Raw genomic sequence first — 19,634 nt, forward strand, 5'->3', positions numbered from 1 at the left:
GATATCTATACCCTTCTTTGTAAGAAGGGTAAAAATGTGATTAATTTCAAGAAATTTTTCGTGGGCAAAACCGAGGGGGGCGACACATCTAAATCTCAATTCTAGATGCTCAAAAAATCTCACACTAGTGAATTAATCTTCGAAAAATCTTCTTTCATTTCTTGCATCTACTTGCGTCGCGCATTATCTTTTTGCAGGAAATCTTCAAAATCATGATAAATTTTCTTTTTACACAGCAAAAAAAAATGTAATATCGATCAATGTAATTCAAGCTGATGTATGAAATAATGATGTAATAGCAAAAAGTAGATACAATATTACATCAATGGATGTAATTTTGTTCGCAAAATCGATGTACATCGTACAACGTTATATTACACAACCGATGGATTGACCTGGTTGCAGCAGTTTGGATGTAATATTCAACAACTTTTTTTTTCTGTGTATCTACTCAGCGTACGCGCAGCTAGCCACAGCAAAACACAATATTTCCTGCATCGTAGGTAGAGTCGTCCCCCTCGGGCAAAACAAAGTTCTGAAAAACCCCATATTCTTTGATGTTTGTGATGTAACCGTTGGAAACCTTAATAATCAATACGTTTACTGATTCAGTGCCAGGTTTTTCCGTTTATTCCAGGTTCTTGTTTCAGAAGTTCTCAAGACCTCATGGGAGTAACCATGGTTTGGTATTACTGCCTTAAGTGTTAAATCAGTCCAAAAAATGTAACACTTTGGGAAGTGAGTCTATCCTTGAGGGATTCAATATTAAACCTACTGAACTCAAGCTTTTCTGAAGTTATTAAGCAATGTCTGAGCTGAATACATGGATCCAGTGTTTCCAATTTTTCCCGAAGTGATTCCAAACTTTTGCAAAGTTTAGTACTCTTCAAAGTGATTCTGTACGTGCTTAGCTTGTCTGAAATGGTTCGGTACTTTTCAAAGTGATCAGCTTTTCTCAAGTTATTCAGTACTTTCTGAAGTGATTCTGAACTTTTCCAAATTGATTCTAAGCTTTCCTAATGTAATGTAATGTCAGTACAGATAGACCTCATTTTTGGAAACATGACTACAGTGCACTCTCTGCAACTCGATCTTGAAGGGGCCATCTAATTATAGAATAATTGAGTTATAGAATAACAATCCCATACAAATTCGCTATCCCAGTACCCCTGATATTCATGTTTACTACAGTTCTACAACTCAATATCGAGTTAGTGGACATCGAGTTGTGGAGATTTGGCTATACTTCATCTATGTTGCTAAAATCAAGATCTATTTCGATGTATCACAATTGAGTGTTAATATGGCTTAATGATAAGAATCAATACTCTCTTAAGTGAATCCTGTTGAAATTAAAATGAAAAGAATCATGTCAACACATTCCTTTCCATTCCCTGATTGACCTACATTTGGACTCGGCCGGTGGTGTGATTGCCTATTGTAAAGTGTGAGATCACCAGTTTTTACACATCGCAGATGCATGCTAGTTCCAAGCATCGTTTGTTGCTTCTCTGTCTAACACAATAACGGAGTATCAACCACATGCTTGCTTACATCTATAAGTACCGAAGCGATTCAGCACTTTCTGAAGTGCGTTCAAGCTTTTATGCAGTAATTCAGTACTACAGATTCCGTGATTTTCTAAAATATTTCTGTACTTTCCGAAGAGATTTCCAACTTTTTATGAAAGATTCTGTGCTCCACAAAGTGATTCGGATTCTTCTGAAGTGATATAATATTTTCTGAAGAGATTTCAAACTATTCCGAAGTGGTTCCGTTTTTACAAAGTGATTCAGTTCTTGATCGATACAGTACTTGCCGAGGTTTTGTGCAGTGATTCTGTTCGAATACTATCCGAAGAAATTCCGAGGATTTCTGAAGAGGTTCAGTACTTTCAGAATTGATTGCAAACTTTTCATAAGTGATTCAGCTCTTTCCAAAGTAATTCAGTACTTGCGGAAGTGATTGAAGTTATGCAACATTTCCCGAAGTGATTCAATTATTTCCGAAGTGAACTTTCCGCAATGATTCAGTACTTTCCAAAGTGATTCAGAATGTTTCTGAAGTGTTTTTGATCTTTCCTGAACTTATTCAGTGCTTTGTGACGTGACTCCTAACATTTCTAAAGTGATTCAGTACTTTCTTAAGTGATTCCAATCTATGTTCAATCGATTCAATGCGTTTCGAAGTGACTTTGAACATTTCTAATACATTTGGAAGTGATTCAGAATTTTCCGAAGTGATTGAAAACATTTCTTAAGGTTCAATTTACTTTTATGCTTTTTGGAAAATTTCAAAAGCAGTTTTTTCCGATGCATTATTTCAAATTGCAAAAAGCTCGCACTATTCGATTCCTTTTGATATTTCACACAAAATGACGCGAGCTTTTTGCAATCTGAAACAATGCGTCGAAAAAAACTGCTTTTGAAAATTTCCAAAAAGCATCAAAGTAAATTGAACCTTAAGTTGTTCAGCATTTTTCAAAGTGAGTCCAAACTTTTCTGAAGTGATTTCACTAGTAGCTCCAAATTTTACGATTTTAATCATTTTTTCCCCTGAAAATGTTTATCAGAAATTCTAGCCATTTCAAATTTAAACTACACCCCGGGACAAGTCACGAACGACCCAAAAGCGATAGTGACAAAGGCCTAAAAAGGTTTGTTTACAAAAAGCTTGTATGCCCTTTTCACATGTGGCTCTTGAAATGTGTTTACCGGAACAGCTGGAAGAAGAGCGGCTGCAAAAGGAAAAACTGCTAATCGAGAGGACGATGAACGAGAAGCTGCAACGAGAAAAAGAATATTTGGTACGGAAGCACGAGCCACTGCGCCAACACGACAATAATTTGGCAAGCGTGCGAAGTGGACGAAGCAGTCGGAGTCAGACAAGCAGCCAACAGAAAGTGGTTGGAAGTGGAATTACGGAATCGATCCCTCGCACCACGGGCAGTATTTGAATTGGGGACAGTCCGGGGATCGAAGACGATTTCGCGAAGGAACCATTCGGACAGCAACAACGGCGTGCCGATTCTCAAGCGAATGTCCCTCTTCTACCGTTAGGAACAGCGGGTAAGCGTAGAAGAGCGTCAGGCGGCGCAACTGCATTCTGCGGCAGACAATCATCACTCGGTGGTGAACCTGCGCGCTTCAGCGGAACAACTTGGGACAGGGTGTCGACTACCTGGAAAAAAAAACCTGGAAAGTCAGGGAATGTCAGGGAATTCTATTTATGATCTGGAAAGTCAGGGAATGTCAGGGAATTTTAGTGTAGGTGAGGGAAAAAAATTATGTTGATCACATTGCAAAAAATCATGTGTGGAACTCATAAAAACAATCTTTGAAATTTTATCAGTGCATGACGTCAATCTTTTTGGGAAGATCCCGGGCATCAGATCTACTTGCTGCGTTTATGGACGCCCTTGCCGGTATCTCTTCGAACAAGTTGCTGCAAGTGTCCATGGATGGGCCCAATGTGAATTGAAGCTAGAGGTACAAAAAGGTGGCGAGAAGCTGGTAGATCTGGGAAGCTGTGGGCTGTATATTTTGCATAATGCATTCAAGGATAGTGTTCGCAGTATCAGTTGGGATGTTGTCCAATATTTGCGTGGTATCTACAATATCTTCAAAGATGTACCAGCAAGACGAGCGTTTATCACGATGTATTCTGGATCTACCATGTTCCCGTTAAAGTTTTGCGGTCACCGAATGGTTGGAATAAATATAGTGCTGCTGTTCAGAGGCAGGGCTGGTAGCGAGTCACTTTTTAGTGACTTGGTCGTTTGTTTCAAGTCAGTTAGACTTTTTAGCTCTTTTTTTAAGGCCAAGTCACTAAAGTCTAAAGTTTTTCTTGTAATAAGTAACTATTTTCAACTTTTTTAGCGTAAATTTATTTCAAGATTGATTATTCTTTACGTTGTGAAGTTTAATCGTCTTTCTCTATGTATGGATGTCTATTCATTTTTCTGGATAAAATTACCTCAGTTTTCCAAGTGAGTATGTCCAAAGTCTAAAAATATTCAATGTCTTGAAGTTTCGTATTCCATGTACGAATTTGAGCTTCGAGAACATCAAGACAGATCAGAGAATCAAAGGGCCGTTCCAATAATTTCAAGGAAATATTAGAAACCTTAAAAAAGTTTCGAGAAGCTTAGTGAATTTCCGAAAACTTCAGCAAAGCTCCTAGAGAATTTCTGGAAATTTTATGGACATCCGGAAAACGTGAGAATTTTTTAAAATGTGAAAATTTAGCTTAGTTGGTTAGTTCGAACGAAGTTCCATTAATAAAAAAGCGAGAACTTTTAGCAAGAAGTGATATATTCTAGAAATTCCAGAGAACTAAATTTAGATATTTCTAGATAGTTTAATGATATTCAGTAAAGTTCCGACGAGTACTTCGAGGATGATCAGATAGCTTCAGAATAATCCCATTAACTTAAGCAAATTTGCAGCAACTTACAAGGAGTTCCGTGGAATTATAGGGTATTTCAAGAATTCTATGCTTGATCCTAAAACGTCAGAAACGTCAGGGAATTATGAATATGTATCAGAAAATTTGCTGGATTATTAAACAAATTTAGAGAACTTCAGGTAAGCATAGATAAGTTCAGGGAAAAGCGAGTGTTAATAATGGTTATAATACTTAAGGAACATTGTCGAAACTTCAAGGCAAATTAATTAATTTCAGTAAAGTTCCGGGTTCTTAAAAATACTGATAAATTCAGGGTAGTCTAGAGAACTTTAAAGAAAATCAGTTATCGTTTAGGCACCAAGAAAGTCTAGACTATTGAAGAAGTTTTAAATTAGTGTCGATAATTTAAGGGAACTTTTATGAACTTCAGAAAAATCTTGAGAACTTCAGTGAAAATCAGAGAAATATATTATTATAATTTCGTTCTAATTCCATGAAAATTTCGGGAGCACAAAAGTTCCATAAATTTAGAAAAATTTCGGAAACGTTACAGAAAAACGGTGGTCTTCAGAAACCAAAAAAAAATATATTTATTTTTTTAAATTTATTTCTTACTGAAGATTAATCCACTGTGAATCTTAAAAGTTCAAAGTGGGAATGAAAATATCGAGATTAAATATATGGTTGTATTTTAAAATTAATTATTTTCTTTAAATTTTCCTTAGTAAGAATTTTTTAAATTCTTTGAGACTTCCAGGTATTTTAAGGAAACAAAAAATTTCCTGAAGATTCCCGGTTTTCCAGATTTTTTGAAATTAATAGACACCGTGACTAATGCCGTGGGTTTGGTTATAAACTTTCTATTAAATATGTCGCTTTAAAGGTTCATATCGTACATAAGTGTTAGGTCTTAGGTTCAATTTGATCAATAAGATCGCAAAAAGGAACGACTGGACGTTTTTTGGCACAGGTTATTGGTCGGCGTATTCAGAACTATTGTTGGTTGTGATAATGATTAGCTGCTTATTGCATGGCAACGCCAATGCAGAGAGAGGTTTTTCGGTAAATGCAGAATATCTTTTTGAAAACATAGGGAAGAGTCAAGGCCCAAGCGCAATGACAGCGGAACGGAAGTGGTAGCGGAAAAGCCCGATCTGAGTAAGCCTATTTGTCGGATTGAAAACTAGTTAGAATCAAATCGACTGCGGTTAGGCATCTTGATGTCATTTGTGACAATTTTCAAACTTTCCGTTTCCGTTCCGCTTCCGCCCACATTGCGTTTGGGCCTTCAGTCGTAGCGCGACGTTAGATCTATGATGGTGTTACTCATGCAGGCGGGTTGGAAAACTTACAAATTTTGAATAAACTTATTCAGCGAGTTCGAAAAATCGCATTTGCTTTCCATGTAGACAAGGATCGTCGTATGAAAGAAGCTCTCGATTCCGAAAACTCAAGATGCTCAAAAAGAAGCCGAGAGTTTGCAGGCGAAAATTGTTCTGCTCTAATGATAAACATTTTTAAAAGTAATCCGAAAATGAAAATAAACACATATTCAACTTTCAATATCTCGTTGTAATGTAAACTCACTGTTAATGTTAATGATAATTAAACTTAAATTATTTTGCCATATCTGTGGTTGTCATATGGAGTTCCAGAAAGTACGAAACTGACTAATGCATGAGCAGTGCATCCTCAGGTTCGGTTGCCAAAGCAAGAATAAATCACTGCTCTGCTATTTTACAATAATTTATATGTTAAGAGAAAGGATCGTCTACGGGTTGATTTTTATTTGGCTGTGAAATTATGAACACAAATTGAGAGCTTGGTGATATTGATTAAATATTCCTATTATTACTTAGTAATGATTAGTGAGCCTAGTTGTGAGCAGTAGTTATTCATTATTATATTATAATATGTATTTATAGCCCTAGGCCTATTCACATCCTTCGTAGGTAGTCGGTCATATGTTCTGTAAAAATTGTATTAGTATCAAGTTCTGTAGTAGGGACCGACGCCTCAACAGTCGGCACCGAGACAAGTTATCTCCAGAAAGCTTCCGATGTTCAGTGGCGATCCCATCGAATGGCCAGTCTTTATTAGTAGCTACAACCATTCCACCATGGCGTGTGGCTACACCGACTCAGAAAATCTGTTTAGTTTGCAACGGTCGCTTAAAGGAGTCGCTAAGGAAGCCGTCAGCAGTTTTCTTCTCCATCCATCCACCGTGCCGCAAGTTCTGTCAACCCTGCACACGCTGTACGGAAGACCAGATCAGATCATGCACAACCAAGTCGCCAAAGTTCGAGGTACATCCGCTACCAAAGTAGAAAGGCTTCAGACGTTGATCCATTTTGGTTTGGCGGTCCAAAACTTGTGTGGCCACCTGCAAGCTGTTGGAATGGACAACTACCTCTTCAATCTCATCCTTCTACAAGAGCTCGTGCATAAACTGCCGGCTGGGCGCTGCATCAAGAGAACCTGCCTGTGGTCGATTTGAAAGCGTTCAGCGAGTACATGAGGTAGGTGACAGCTGCTACATGACCAAAAGCAGTTGCTCGAAGCTTTATCATCAATTTTCAAGTGTCCAAGGTTTTCAATGTATCAAAAGTTTGCATTTTTCATGAGCTTTTTTCAAAAAAGAAAATGTATTGTGCGTGGATTTCATTAATGGACCCGGGCGTTCGAAATCGCCGTTCGCTAGAACGGTCGTTCAAATCGAGGGGAACGACTCTATCTACGATGCAGAAAAGATTGTGTTTTGCTGTGGGTAGCTGCACGCACGTTGAGTAGATAGATGGAAGATTTATGTCGATTTTGAAGATTTCCTGCAAAAATATGAAGTACGATGCAAGTAGATGCGAGAAATGAAAGATGATTTTTCGAAGATTGATTCGCTAGTGGGAGATTTTTTGAGCATCTAGAATTGAGATTTAGATGTGTCGCCCCCCTCGGTTCAAATAGCCATTCGATTGAACGTCATTAAAATCTGTCAAACTGGATCGGTCATATAGGAGCTTTCAGCGGTTTTTGTTATTTATTCAAACGATTTTTTTTTATTTACAAGAAGTTGATTGCCATTCACGTATTTATTCATCTTTCAATCTACAATGGATGGAACAACACCATACTGGAAAATGTCCTGCAAAAACGAGCTAGTATCAACACTAAATATCTTTGCCTTTACGGGCATTACTTTCTGGGCCTATCTCGAAGTCCACTTGCCGTAATTGTACAGAAAGTGCCCGATATTATATTTGGATGAAGCCCGCCAGCGGTTTACTAACCATTTCGGTGTGTCCATCAGTGCCTGCTCCATATGTAACATCCTACATGCATACGAAATGTCCAGGAAAGCTCTGGAACGGCGAGCTCTTCAGATCCGTGAGGATGATATGCTTCGTTATTCAAGTGAGATGGCTAGCTTTATGTGGGGATTTGAACAGCTTTTGTTTCTGGACGAAGTTGCCTTTGCAAACCGTGAAATGTTACGTGATCGTGGCTACGGGATGGTGGGAAAGAGCCTAATTTATCGTGGCGAGTTTAGAAGAAAACCACGGGTCTCCAATCTATGAATTCTGGGACAAGCAGGCATTGTTGAGTCGTTCGAAACTGAGGGAACTTTTTCGAGACATAAGTTTTTTGAGTGCTGCCGCAAAATGGCTCTTCTAAGTGGTGTTGTGGAAAACTATCCTGGTTGATACTCGGTGTGGATTATGGATGAGGCACGCATTCATTGTGATAAGAACATAATTTTGTATTTAAGATCATTGGGAATCATACAAAAATTTTGTCAGCGTATTGCCCCTTCTATAATCCCATCGAGATCGTTTTTGGATTGGTTAAGCGATATCTTAAGCGACATTATGTGGAAGAAGGTAAAACCACAGACAAACAGACGTAACACTTCATTGTGTATCTTCGTTCACGCAATTAACGGTTGATTTGAATATTATCAGTTGCGCGAACTACTCGCCGCAGCGCTGGCATCGGATCACTTTGACGTTTCTATACATTCTGTAGAACTTTTATGCAATATTGTTTGCGAGTTAGCGAGCAAGCTTGTTTTCCGCGAGAAGCCCGAGAGATGTCGGTACTGAGGTCCTGTGTTTTGAGATACTATGTTTTCAAGAAAAACTTTGTCAAAGAGTTACGTCTGTTTGTCTGTGGTAAAACGCTTCTAGGGGAAAAGTTGGCTTCGGCAATACCTAACCTATTATCGTCAGGGGGGTAAACAACGTCATTGAGAGCTCAATTTTGGCATGTGGTTACATTGTGTTTCAAAGCAATTATTGGCCAAATTTGAGTGCTCTAGGACTTTGTTTACCCCCCTGACGATAATAGGTTAAGGTATTGCCGAAGCCAACTTTTCCCCTACCTATTGTGGCTGGAGCAGCTCTAACTAAATTTACGAATTATAATTGCTCAAACTTATTCAAAGAATGCGGCTATTTCCCAAACGGAAAGTTTGATGCACAAGTAAGAACAAACCAGTGAATAATTGAAGTAATTGATTCTGAATGTAGGTCGAATGTATGTGGTTTTATTACAAGGAATAAAGAAACAAATCAGATATTTAAACGATTATTCAAAATCCGAACTCGTCGTCTATCATCCCTATCATCATATCGTTGATCCTTGAAGGTATAACAAACCATACAGCTACACTCCAATCAATCTGCATTATCGACGTCAGCCAAATCGGTTACTCGAGAGGCAAGCCTACGGCTGTATTCTGTTTCTTCAAGTGGAAAAGAAGTTTGCATTGCATCCAAGAGCGATCTTGAGTTGCAAATTTCCGCCTTCAACTCGTGCACCTGAATTTGAATATCAGATACACCTTTTACCAAAGAATTAACTTTCTCACATAACTTGTTTACTGTCACCAGCAGACTGTCATTGATGTTGTATGCAATCTTTTATTTCCATTTCGTCAAGCCAGTGTAGACTACATACAATGATTATTATAATGTTTACTTACATAGGTACTATGCATTAATTCTATTCTGTTTTAGCTTTGTTTTTATTTGCTGCTTGGACATAGTGATGTCAATAGTTCCGCAATGCAAATTATATAGGCGCATCATTCGATTGATTGGGCTATTTTTTGCATAGTTTGTTCTGTACGATGTTTCTGAAAATAAATTCCGTGTTCTAAGATATCGACAAGGTGTGTAAAAGTTTAATTGTGCGAGCATTTCTGCCGAATCTATGCGCATTGAAATAATGTCGTTGATGAAGAAAAGCATTGCAAATTGGCGGCGCTCCTTAAGTGTTTGTATATTGATTAGCATGCAGCGCGCTTCATAAGATGGTAATGGAAATGCAGTCCAATTCAATTTACGTAAAGCATATAAAAGGAATTGTTTTTGGACAGATTCTATGCGTTCTTCGTGTATGGAAATGTATGGATTCCATACTAGGTGGCAGTATTCCAGAATTGGCCTTACATATGTGGTATATAATAGCTTAATAGTGTATGGGTCTTCGAAATTATGACTGAACCTTTTGATGAAGCCTAGCATTCTGTTTGCTTTACTAATGATAGTATTATAATGTTCTATAAAAGTTAGTTTGGAGTCTAGGATTACACCTAGATCTCTTACAATTTTGCTTTTTTCTACTATTTGGTTGCCTAATGATATTTCAATATGCGGTGATTCAATTTTTCTGCTAAATGCTATTGCAGTACATTTTTTTACGTTCAGTTGATGTAGACTTTTACTACACCAGGTGTGGAATATATTGATTTCATTCTGGAATTCTTCTGCATCGCTAGAATTACTTATTTCCATAAAGAACTTCATGTCGTCTGCATATACAAGCAATTTTATTTTTTTGAGTAGGGTAAATGTTGGCTTCGGCACCCATTGACTGTTTTCGGCAACCAAAATTTAAACGTTAATTTCACTATGTTTTCCCATCAACGCACTTCCCTGAATGTATCCAAACGATTGTTTAGCCTTTCAGCTTCAATCTGATTATATTTGAACGATCGAGCAATCCAGTAATGCTACATGTTTCTTCAAATAAAGCATACGCACTACAAAATGGGGTTGATTTCGAGTTGCCGATAATAGAACAGCTGGTTAACACGCAGTTCTAATGGGAAGGTTGCCGAAGGAAAAGAGGCTGCCGACTATAGTCACACTCACCTGAGAAGTTTGGAGCCTTGTAAAAACGCTTTCAAAACGTTTTGAAAAATTCTGTCGATTGGAATGGATAGAGAAGCAAGCAGCAGATGAATGTAAACAAACAGACACATCATATATGTGCGTGACGCTGAGAAAATGCTAGTAGAAGTGCAGACGCTGCTTAGATTGACGAGAATACGTAAATTCCCCTATGTAGGAAATGTCGTTTATGTACAAAATAAAAAGAAGTGGGCCTAAATGAGAACCCTGGGGTACCCCAGAGGTGACTGAAATACGATGTGTTAGGTATGATTGAAGCCAATTCAAAAGTCTAGGCTCCATTCCTATTTTCTGCAATTTGAGGATTAATAATGGTATGTCGATGCGGTCAAATGCTTTACTGAAGTCGGTGTATAGCGCTTCAACGTGCTTGCCACTGTCCAACGCTTTAATAATGAAAGATACATATTCTAGAAGATTAGAGTTGATGGCTGTATTTAATTGGTTGCATAAGTTGTGATAGTTTCGCAAATTGAAGTAATGAAGTAATGAAATTGGGTTGTTAGCGGAATGCTAAATAAAACAGCAAAAAAGTTTATCTTCCATTTAATTCCACTTAATTAATTTTGGTATCCATGACAGATACGTATTTCGACTACAATGTGCAGTCTTCATCAGTGTCATTCCCACTAAAGAACTTATCAAAATCTAACCCCCTTAAGTACTGGGGACCTAGGGGATGAGTACTTAAGGGGGTTAGATTTTGATAAGTTCTTTAGTGGGAATGACACTGATGAAGACTGCACATTGTAGTCGAAATACGTATCTGTCATGGATACCAAAATTAATTAAGTGGAATTAAATGGAAGATAAACTTTTTTGCTGTTTTATTTCGCAAATTGGTTTCAGTTTTTTCTTTTTTGTTAGGCGAGTAACTTGAAGTTGGTTAGCTTCAGGCACTGCTGGTGATCGGAACAAGTGAAGATAATCGTCTGGTGGGGCTTCAGTCATCAGCTTGTCTCTCTGATCACCAGGCTTTGCCAAGATGAAATTAGCCCATTTTTCCCACGATGACCACAGAGCTGTGTAATGCGAGTGTGTATCTTTCAAGTGGTTCACACAACCCACAAGTTCCTCCGTCAATGGCGCTCCAGCCCTGTCTTTACTTCCTGGATGTAGCAATTGTTTGTTGACGATTTGCTACAGAAAATGGGACGTAATCGAAGTAGAGTACTTGAAAATGTGTACCTGTATTTCCTTTCCTCGCCAACTTGGTAGCAGCTTAGAGTTTTCTTGTAACTCGTCCATCGTGTAGATCTTCTTAGACTTCCCGTGCTTCAATAGAATGAATTTCACCAAGTCAGGAGAATCTTTCCAGGACCTCTAAGGAGATATAATACTCAACATTCTCCCAAAGGCACTTGAGTAAGCCCGTCATGGAGCTGTTCGTTGAACACACAGGGTCTGCCAGATGCTGCTTCTTGAAAGATCCGACAAACAGTATTCCGGTGAAGTGAAACTGAGCATTTTTAAACTCGTTGGCCGATAAGTTGATGGTGACGTTCATTCGTGATCTGTCTTCGCCAATCCCATGTTTACTTGAACCAGGCTCGGAGCAAGGTGCAGTGCTAGCATCCTGGGAACCTTCAGATGTTCTATCGTCGTGGGTTGAGTTGGGTGTTCCATCTTCAAAACTCGGCGATTTCTGATCCAGGAACTCAACATCCACGAAATGTATGTCATCCGGGTCATTGCTGGCTTGATCCTTTTCGGAAGTCTGCTCGTTTCTTTCAATTCGCTCATCACACATGCTGCAATCAGGAAAATTCAATTTAATACGAGCTGATTATAATCAAAATTGTATTATAATTACCTTTATAATCAATATTATATCAGGTAATTTCGCATACAACTACTCAGAGCGAAACACAAAACAGAATCTGATCGTGAAATTTGTTTTTGTTTTGAATGTGAGTTGACAGCAGCGTTGCTAGATTGTTTTAAAGCTTATCGGTATCAAATGTATTACAAAATCGGTATTTATCGGTATTTACTATTTATTTAATTTTATATTATTGCCGTTTTTGAAAGCGAAAATTTTAACGATTGTGGCGACTGGGATTTGAGGGTAATTGCTTTTTTTGACGGCTTTCTCAGTCTTAAACACTCTTTAATGTTTTTTATTTAATTTTTAAAATTATCATTGTCCTCAAGTGGTGATCGAAATTGTGACCAAGTAGTTTTTTCAATTGAATATCACTAAACGAAACCAAAATATGGATAATCAGCCACAACAACGACTAAACTATTGACAATAACGACTAAAACAATATTTTCCATTGAAAAAAGCCTATGGCTGAAATGTCGGGTAGATTACATCGTAGTCGTTGCAGTGTTTTAAGACTGAGAAAGCTGTTCATCAAAGCAAAATTTTGGAAGAAAACTCCGGAAGAAATTCCAGGGAATGTTTGAATTAGCTTCTGAATGGAGTTAAAAAACATCCAGAGAAAGACCAAAGAAGCTCTCCTGGATGAAGTTCGAGAAAAGCTGGAAAAACCTCCGGGAAACTTCCAGGACACGAATTGAGAAATTAGTGGCAAAAATTTAAATAAACTATCGGAAAAAATCGGATGTCACATCCAAAGGAATCCAGAAAAGTTTCGGAAACCAGAAGTAAATTTCCAAAAGTAGCCATTTCCAGGAAAAGCCAGAAGAAGCTCGGAAAAACCTTCCAATAGAAGTCGAACAAAAAACCTTTGGCTTATGGTCAAACTTCCAGAAGAAGACGAAAGAAATTTATAGGTGAATTAATTGAAGTTCCTGGAGAAGACGAATGAAACTTCTTGGAGACGGTGGCAGAAACTTCCTAAGGTAGATTGGAAGAACCATCTGAAGAAAGTCGGAAGCCAGAGCGTTTTCGGAACAGTCGAAATAAACAAGGACATTCCGAATGAAAGAGATTCCTGGGGGATGTTCTAATGATCCTGAAAATTTTCCTGATGTTCAAAAAACATCCCTGAAGACTCCAAAATTTCCCTGAAGTTTTCGGAAATTGGAATATTCCATAATTCTTCGAAATTCCTTAAAAGTTCTTGTAAATTTTCTGAAATTAGGGACTGTTTTGAATTTTATTGGTCATCCTCGAAGCGCTCGGAACTTCCTTGATTATAATAAGATTACCAGAATATTTCTAATCATCTTAGAAGGTCTGTGGACTTTCTTGAAGATTACGAAAACTCATAAGTGCTCTCACAATTTTCATGAATTTATTGTAACATCAGCATTGAAGTTCAATGATCTTCCCGATTTTTTTAATTTTAAAAAGTTAATCGACACTGCCATTAAAAAGCAAAGCAAAGCATACCATTAAATTTTCCTGAACTTCTTTTGACTTGTGATGTTTTCAAAATATTTATGATGTTTCTTTAAGTTCACTGGAGCTTGCTGGACTTTTCTGAAACTTCTGGGCTTTCAAATTTTAACAGAAGTTAATGAAATTGTCTTTAATTTATCGTAACTTACACAAAAGTCTGAACTTTTCTGAAGTTTCAGAACTTCTTAAATATACCTGCAGCTAGTGTGGATCCGCAATAAAAATCTGATAGCATCCTTGAAAACTGACGGGAGAAGATGAAAGAATCATTCGAACGAAGGCTGAAGAAGCTTCCAAGGTAAGGTGGAAGAAAATTCCAGGGTAAAGTTGGACAAAACTTCAGGAAGTTTAAAAATGAATAAAAACTTCCGGAAGATGTATAATGTTCAAAAAATGTGGAAAGAGCCATCGACTATTTCTTGATTGATGGGTAGCCAAACGGTGAGGAAATGCAAACATTAGTCGAAAGAGTAAAGGGTGTCCACGATGAAATTGCCACACTATGAAATTGCTCTAACTTTTTAACCGTTGGGTAGAATTTAATGAAAATTTGGGTGGATTTAGTTCATAGTGCATTATTTACATCCTGCAAGTTTTAAAGTCTTGTGATCAAAACTCGCGGAAATGGAGTCGAAAGAACAGCTCGTGCGTGATAAAATCTTGCGCATTCATCACGAGAACAAGGATCTCTCGCATCGTTCCATCGCTAAAACGTTGGGAATCGCGAATTCCACGGTGTCGCGAGTGATTAAGCGGTTCGAGGAACGGTTGACCACCGATCGGAAGCCCAGAAGTGAAGGAAAAAGTATTCCGTACAACACCAAAAATCACAACCGCGTAGTTGGGGCCTTCAACCGAAATCCGAAATCCTCCGTTAGGGATGTGGCTAAGAAGCTGCACCTAAGCCGAAGTTTTGTCCAGAAGGCCAAAACTAAGGCTGGGCTTCGAACGTTCAAGGTACAAAAGGCCCCTAATCGCGACGAGAAGCAGAACAAGTCCGCCAAAACCCGTGCCAGGAAGTTGTACCTCAACATGCTGACGAAAGTTGAATGCTGCATCATGGACGACGAAACATATGTTAAGGCCGACTTCAAACAGATCCCCGGCAACCTGTTTTTCACGGCCAAGGATAAGTTCAGCGTTCCGGAGCATGTCCGCACTCAGAAGATGTCCAAATTTGCGAAGAAATTCCTGGTTTGGCAAGCCATCTGCACGTGCGGGAAGCGGAGTGCACCTTTCGTGACCCAGGACACGATTAACGGACAGGTGTACATAAAAGAGTGCCTCCAGAAGCGGCTGCTTCCTCTCCTGAAGGCCCACAACGTCCCAACAATCTTCTGGCCGGATTTGGCCTCATGCCACTACTCCAAGGACGTGGAGTGGTATGCGGACAATAAGGTCAATTTCGTGCCGAAAATGTTCAACCCTCCCAACACTCCGGAGCTCCGCCCCATCGAGAAGTACTGGGCGATTATGAAGCAGCACCTTCTTAAACGACCTAAGGTAGTGAAGACAGTCGAGGAACTGAAGAAAGTATGGGTTTACATGCAAAAAACGGTTGATTCACAGGTTTTGCAGAATCTTATGGCCGGGGTTAAGGCCAAGGTGCGGGCATTTGCGTATGGACTGTAAATAAAATACGAGTAAAATGGTAAAATGAAGTTTAATAGTTATTTCTCAATCCCTGAAAATTTGATGGCAATCGGATGAAAACTCAAATTTTGCGAATCAATTTTGTGTGTGGCAATTTCATCGTGGACACCCTTTATCAAGCATAAGGCAACTTTAGAGATGATTGTTTAGAATTTTGAAGGCTCATAAAATATGAGGTATTCAAAAAGATACAAGTCTCTCACAAAAAATTTCCCCGGAATTCGAGCGCGGGCAGGCGATGATAATTTTGATTATTTAAAAAAAAACGGTATAAATCGGTATAAAATCTTAAAAATCGGTATTCTGAGGAACCTTATCTGTATATCGGTATCTAGTTTGTAAATCGGTATAAATACCGATAAATTGGTATATCTGGCAACGCTGGTTGACAGCTGAGAGAATTTAAATGGGGGGTGATTAGATATTAAACGTGCATCACCCCTCTACTGAAAAAAAAAATTGTCGGTGAATTTTCCCTTTGAATCCAGCATCAAAAAAAAAAAATCGAAATATGAAAATTAAACCAAGATATGTTGAGTTATTAAATTTTAAATTATTTTTTTAGTTAAAACAATAAATTGATTTAAAAAAAAGTTGGTGCATATTTTCCTAAAAAGAATTTGTTTCTCCCTAAAACTTTGTTTAAAACGAAAGTTTGAGAGCTTGCGACAGGTGTGTTATAGGGATTGATTGAAGGGTTTAACGGCTCTTTCAGTCTTTTTACTGCAGCAAAAACGTTGTATTGCTTCAACTCTCCGACGTTTCGGTGATATATTTCATCATTTTCAAGGATTTCTACAATTAAGAGGATTTAGAAAATTGGATAGGTACTGGTTGTATAGCTTACAGAGGCTACGTTTTTTTTTGTTAAGTGTATGCGTGGTTTTACATAAATCTGTCTTTGATTAATTATGGCGTCCATCTACGGCTATAATACAAATTCGGTTAGATTTGATTCTTGTTGTGCTCTACTCTACACCCAACTTACTAAGCATTTCGATCAGAAGAGATGTTTTCGAGCTACAATTTAAAGAAAAATGGTAAAGATACCATTTTGAAAAAGTAAACAAGATCTAAAATGGCCAAAATTAAGTACAAAATGTTACAATCGCTTATGCAAAGCTTCATGCAATGCGGAGAAGATCGAGTCAAAAATGTTGTTTTTGTTATTTTGCTGGAACTGCTCTATAGCCATAACTGATACACCAACCCTAGCCTAGCTCCCAGGATCGAACGATTTAAGTCCTCTGATTTGCTTTCATACCTTGAGCACACACACACACACACACACACACACATCACACGACATCATAGAATAACTGCCTCCTCCTGTGCACAATTACACGTGTACTACCCGTGGGCAATTAAATTGAGTATGGCTGTGCCTCTTCTGCACTCCAACAAACGGTCTTCTCTGTTTTCAGAAACCATTCTTCAAAGTCTCCTGCGTCTTTCTCGTCTCCGTCGCCATCGTCGTCGTCTTCGGCAAGCCTACGAGCAAAGAAGGCAGAACAATAGGTTTTGTTCTGAACCGGCGGTGTTGGCACTGTTTTCGAGTTGTGACTCAAGTTTGCATTGCCAGCCGACAAACTTGAACTAATTCTATTTCCGATTGCACCTATTCCGGTAGTTCTCATCCACTCTATTCTCTATTTTTAGATACGAAAAGAGGACGAGGACAGCGACGTCGCCAAGGAATGGAAATTCGCAGCAATGGTAGTTGATAGATTGTGCCTTATAATTTTCACGTTTTTCACAATAGTGGCAACCGTAGCTGTTCTATTTTCGGCACCACACATCATCGTTTCGTAGCCACATGGAAAAGGTTATTGTTATTGGTTTTATCATAAAATCAATTTGTTATTCATTAAATTATTGTCGAGACTTTTTAAATAAATTTCAAACCAACAAGTGAACAACATTAAGCAAAACAAAAGGGGTAGTGTGTAATCAGAGAAAATTGGAGGAAACGCAAAAAAAAATGGAGAAAAGATTATTAAGGAAACATTGAAGCAAACAAAAGCGGAACAGCGAAATGGTGCTGCGTTAGAACGAAAATACAGAAAAAAAAAATAAAAAAAAATAAGAAAAAAAACGCTAGAAAAGTGAAGAAAATCGGTAAAACAAAACAAACAAGCACAACAACCGAAAGTAAAAAAAAAAATCGAAACAAGGAAAAGGCAAAGTTTTTTGACAATTATTGCGTCTAGCATTCCATTTATTCGATCGAGTCATTTCCACCGAAAATCTCCCATCCATAGGGAGTTAGAAAATCAGAATACACTTCAGATCAATCTTTCGTTTATGGAGTTTAAAAAATCGCGAAAAACCAATATAGCTGCTGATAAGTTCCCATCGCTAGTGAGTATTAATTTAAGCGCAAACGGAAAATCGTCGAGTTTGTTTGGGGCGGTTATATATTTTTTTCGGGACGTAGAAATTTTGCTAGCAGTCTAGAGTCAGGATCGTCAAAAGCAATAAGACGCAAGCAGTATGCAGCCCAACTCTATACTAACAGAGACACAGGAAACGAACCATCGGAGACGTCAGAGGATGCAGCTGGATGCGGATTGCAGTTTGCGTTGTATGTCTTGGATTATTTGAGGTTTGCTAAGTGGAAACTGTTTCACGAGGTTCAAAAAGCTTAACAAAATTCTGAAAATTTTAATTAACTCAGATGTCTTTTCCAAAAACGTGTCACCGAGAATTAGAATGGTCACAATTTGTTTCATGGATTATCTTGTTGGATGTGTTGCACCAGAAATTTCGGGAGCAGTTACTTTGAAGAACAACACAACAACAACTCTGATCTGATGTTCTTTACATTGTTTTAATGGAATTATGAGAGCAATCCAGGATGAACAGGAGTACTCTAAAAAATCTGAGAATATTCCCAAGAATTACAAAAATTTCCTCTTGAAATACCCTGACAGTTGTGACTGATTGAAAATCAGTGGGCTGTATTAGAATTTATGCCAAGACAACTTCAAGTATTAGTACAAGACACAGAAACAGTCTGTACATTGTAGACGAAATACGCGTATCTGTCAAGGATGAGCAAATAAGGTAGTGGAATTAAATGGAAACTACTAATACTTCTCTCTCACTCAATACAAGACAACTTATTAAAAAGATTGGTAACTCGTCCATAGTTCTAGGGACATATACTCGATCAATGAGAGTAACTCAGAGAGGGAGAGAATCACTTCTACTCAGTTGTATGAGAAATTTACATCATGATTTATTCTGAATGGACGGGTAAGTAACCACACTTAGACATATACAAATTAGCAAATACGATAAACTCTTTTTTGTGCTTGATGTCTTCGCTATCAAATTCGTTCGGAGTTTTGACCACTGAGCAGCAGATGTCGCAATTGTGCCCGTCTAATAGTGTTTGCATATGAAAGCCAAAAACATTCCAACACATCTAACGCACTGTACATTAGAGCAAGGCATAGCCCTTAAAAGAACATCACATGAAAAAAAACACAGAGTCTATCGTCAACGCCGACCACAGACGATACCGACGCCCGCGCAAAACTGTCAAACAAAGGCAAAACGTAGCTAAAACTTCCAATTTCAAAGAAGTAAATTTCTAGGTGAACAAAACGAAGAAACCAAAATCTTTTCTCTAGCAAAAAAAAATAAGACAGAAAAAGCATGAAAAAAAAACTAAATTTAAGATGTTTAAGAAATTGAACAAAAGTAAACTTTTTCAGTTATTATTTGATAAAAACGAAGATTGAAAAAAAAAATTAAACCAAAAAAAAAACTAAGTCGCATGCGATCGTCGTATTAAGAGGTTACATAAATCTTTATCGTTCTCATTCTGTTTTAGTTGAAGCGATTATTATTGAATTGCAACCTTTTCAAGAACGGCATCCGGCTTCGAATTCCGGCCCGAGTGGCGAGCGAACTTGAAATCGGAAGCGGCAGGTTCGGCCGAAAGGATGCAAGCGAGTAAAGTGAAATTTCTAAATTAATAAATCAGAGAGCAAGAGACAAAGACTCACTCGCACGCGCCAGGGTGCGAGCGGGAGTAATCGACGCGAGAGTGATTGAAATAG

The 19,634-nt window shown here is 38.2% G+C and overlaps 1 protein-coding gene across 2 annotated transcripts in view; it reads left to right on the plus strand.

The window, feature by feature from the left end:
• Positions 1-19,092, plus strand: part of LOC135711780 (neuronal acetylcholine receptor subunit alpha-7-like) — a 321,984-nt gene extending 302,892 nt beyond the window's left edge. For both annotated transcript variants that reach the window (XM_065234748.1, XM_065234749.1), the window contains exon 13: positions 17,224-19,092. In XM_065234748.1, the coding sequence (XP_065090820.1) occupies positions 17,224-17,376 (153 nt within the window). In that variant the 3' untranslated portion in view covers positions 17,377-19,092. The remainder of the gene's footprint in view (positions 1-17,223) is intronic.
• The last annotated feature ends 542 nt before the right edge of the window (positions 19,093-19,634 follow it).

This window comes from Ochlerotatus camptorhynchus, unplaced genomic scaffold, assembly GCF_037179485.1.
Source record: "Ochlerotatus camptorhynchus isolate MF236.1 unplaced genomic scaffold, CSIRO-AGI_Acam_v1.1 ptg000442l, whole genome shotgun sequence".
Lineage (NCBI taxonomy): Eukaryota > Metazoa > Arthropoda > Insecta > Diptera > Culicidae > Ochlerotatus > Ochlerotatus camptorhynchus.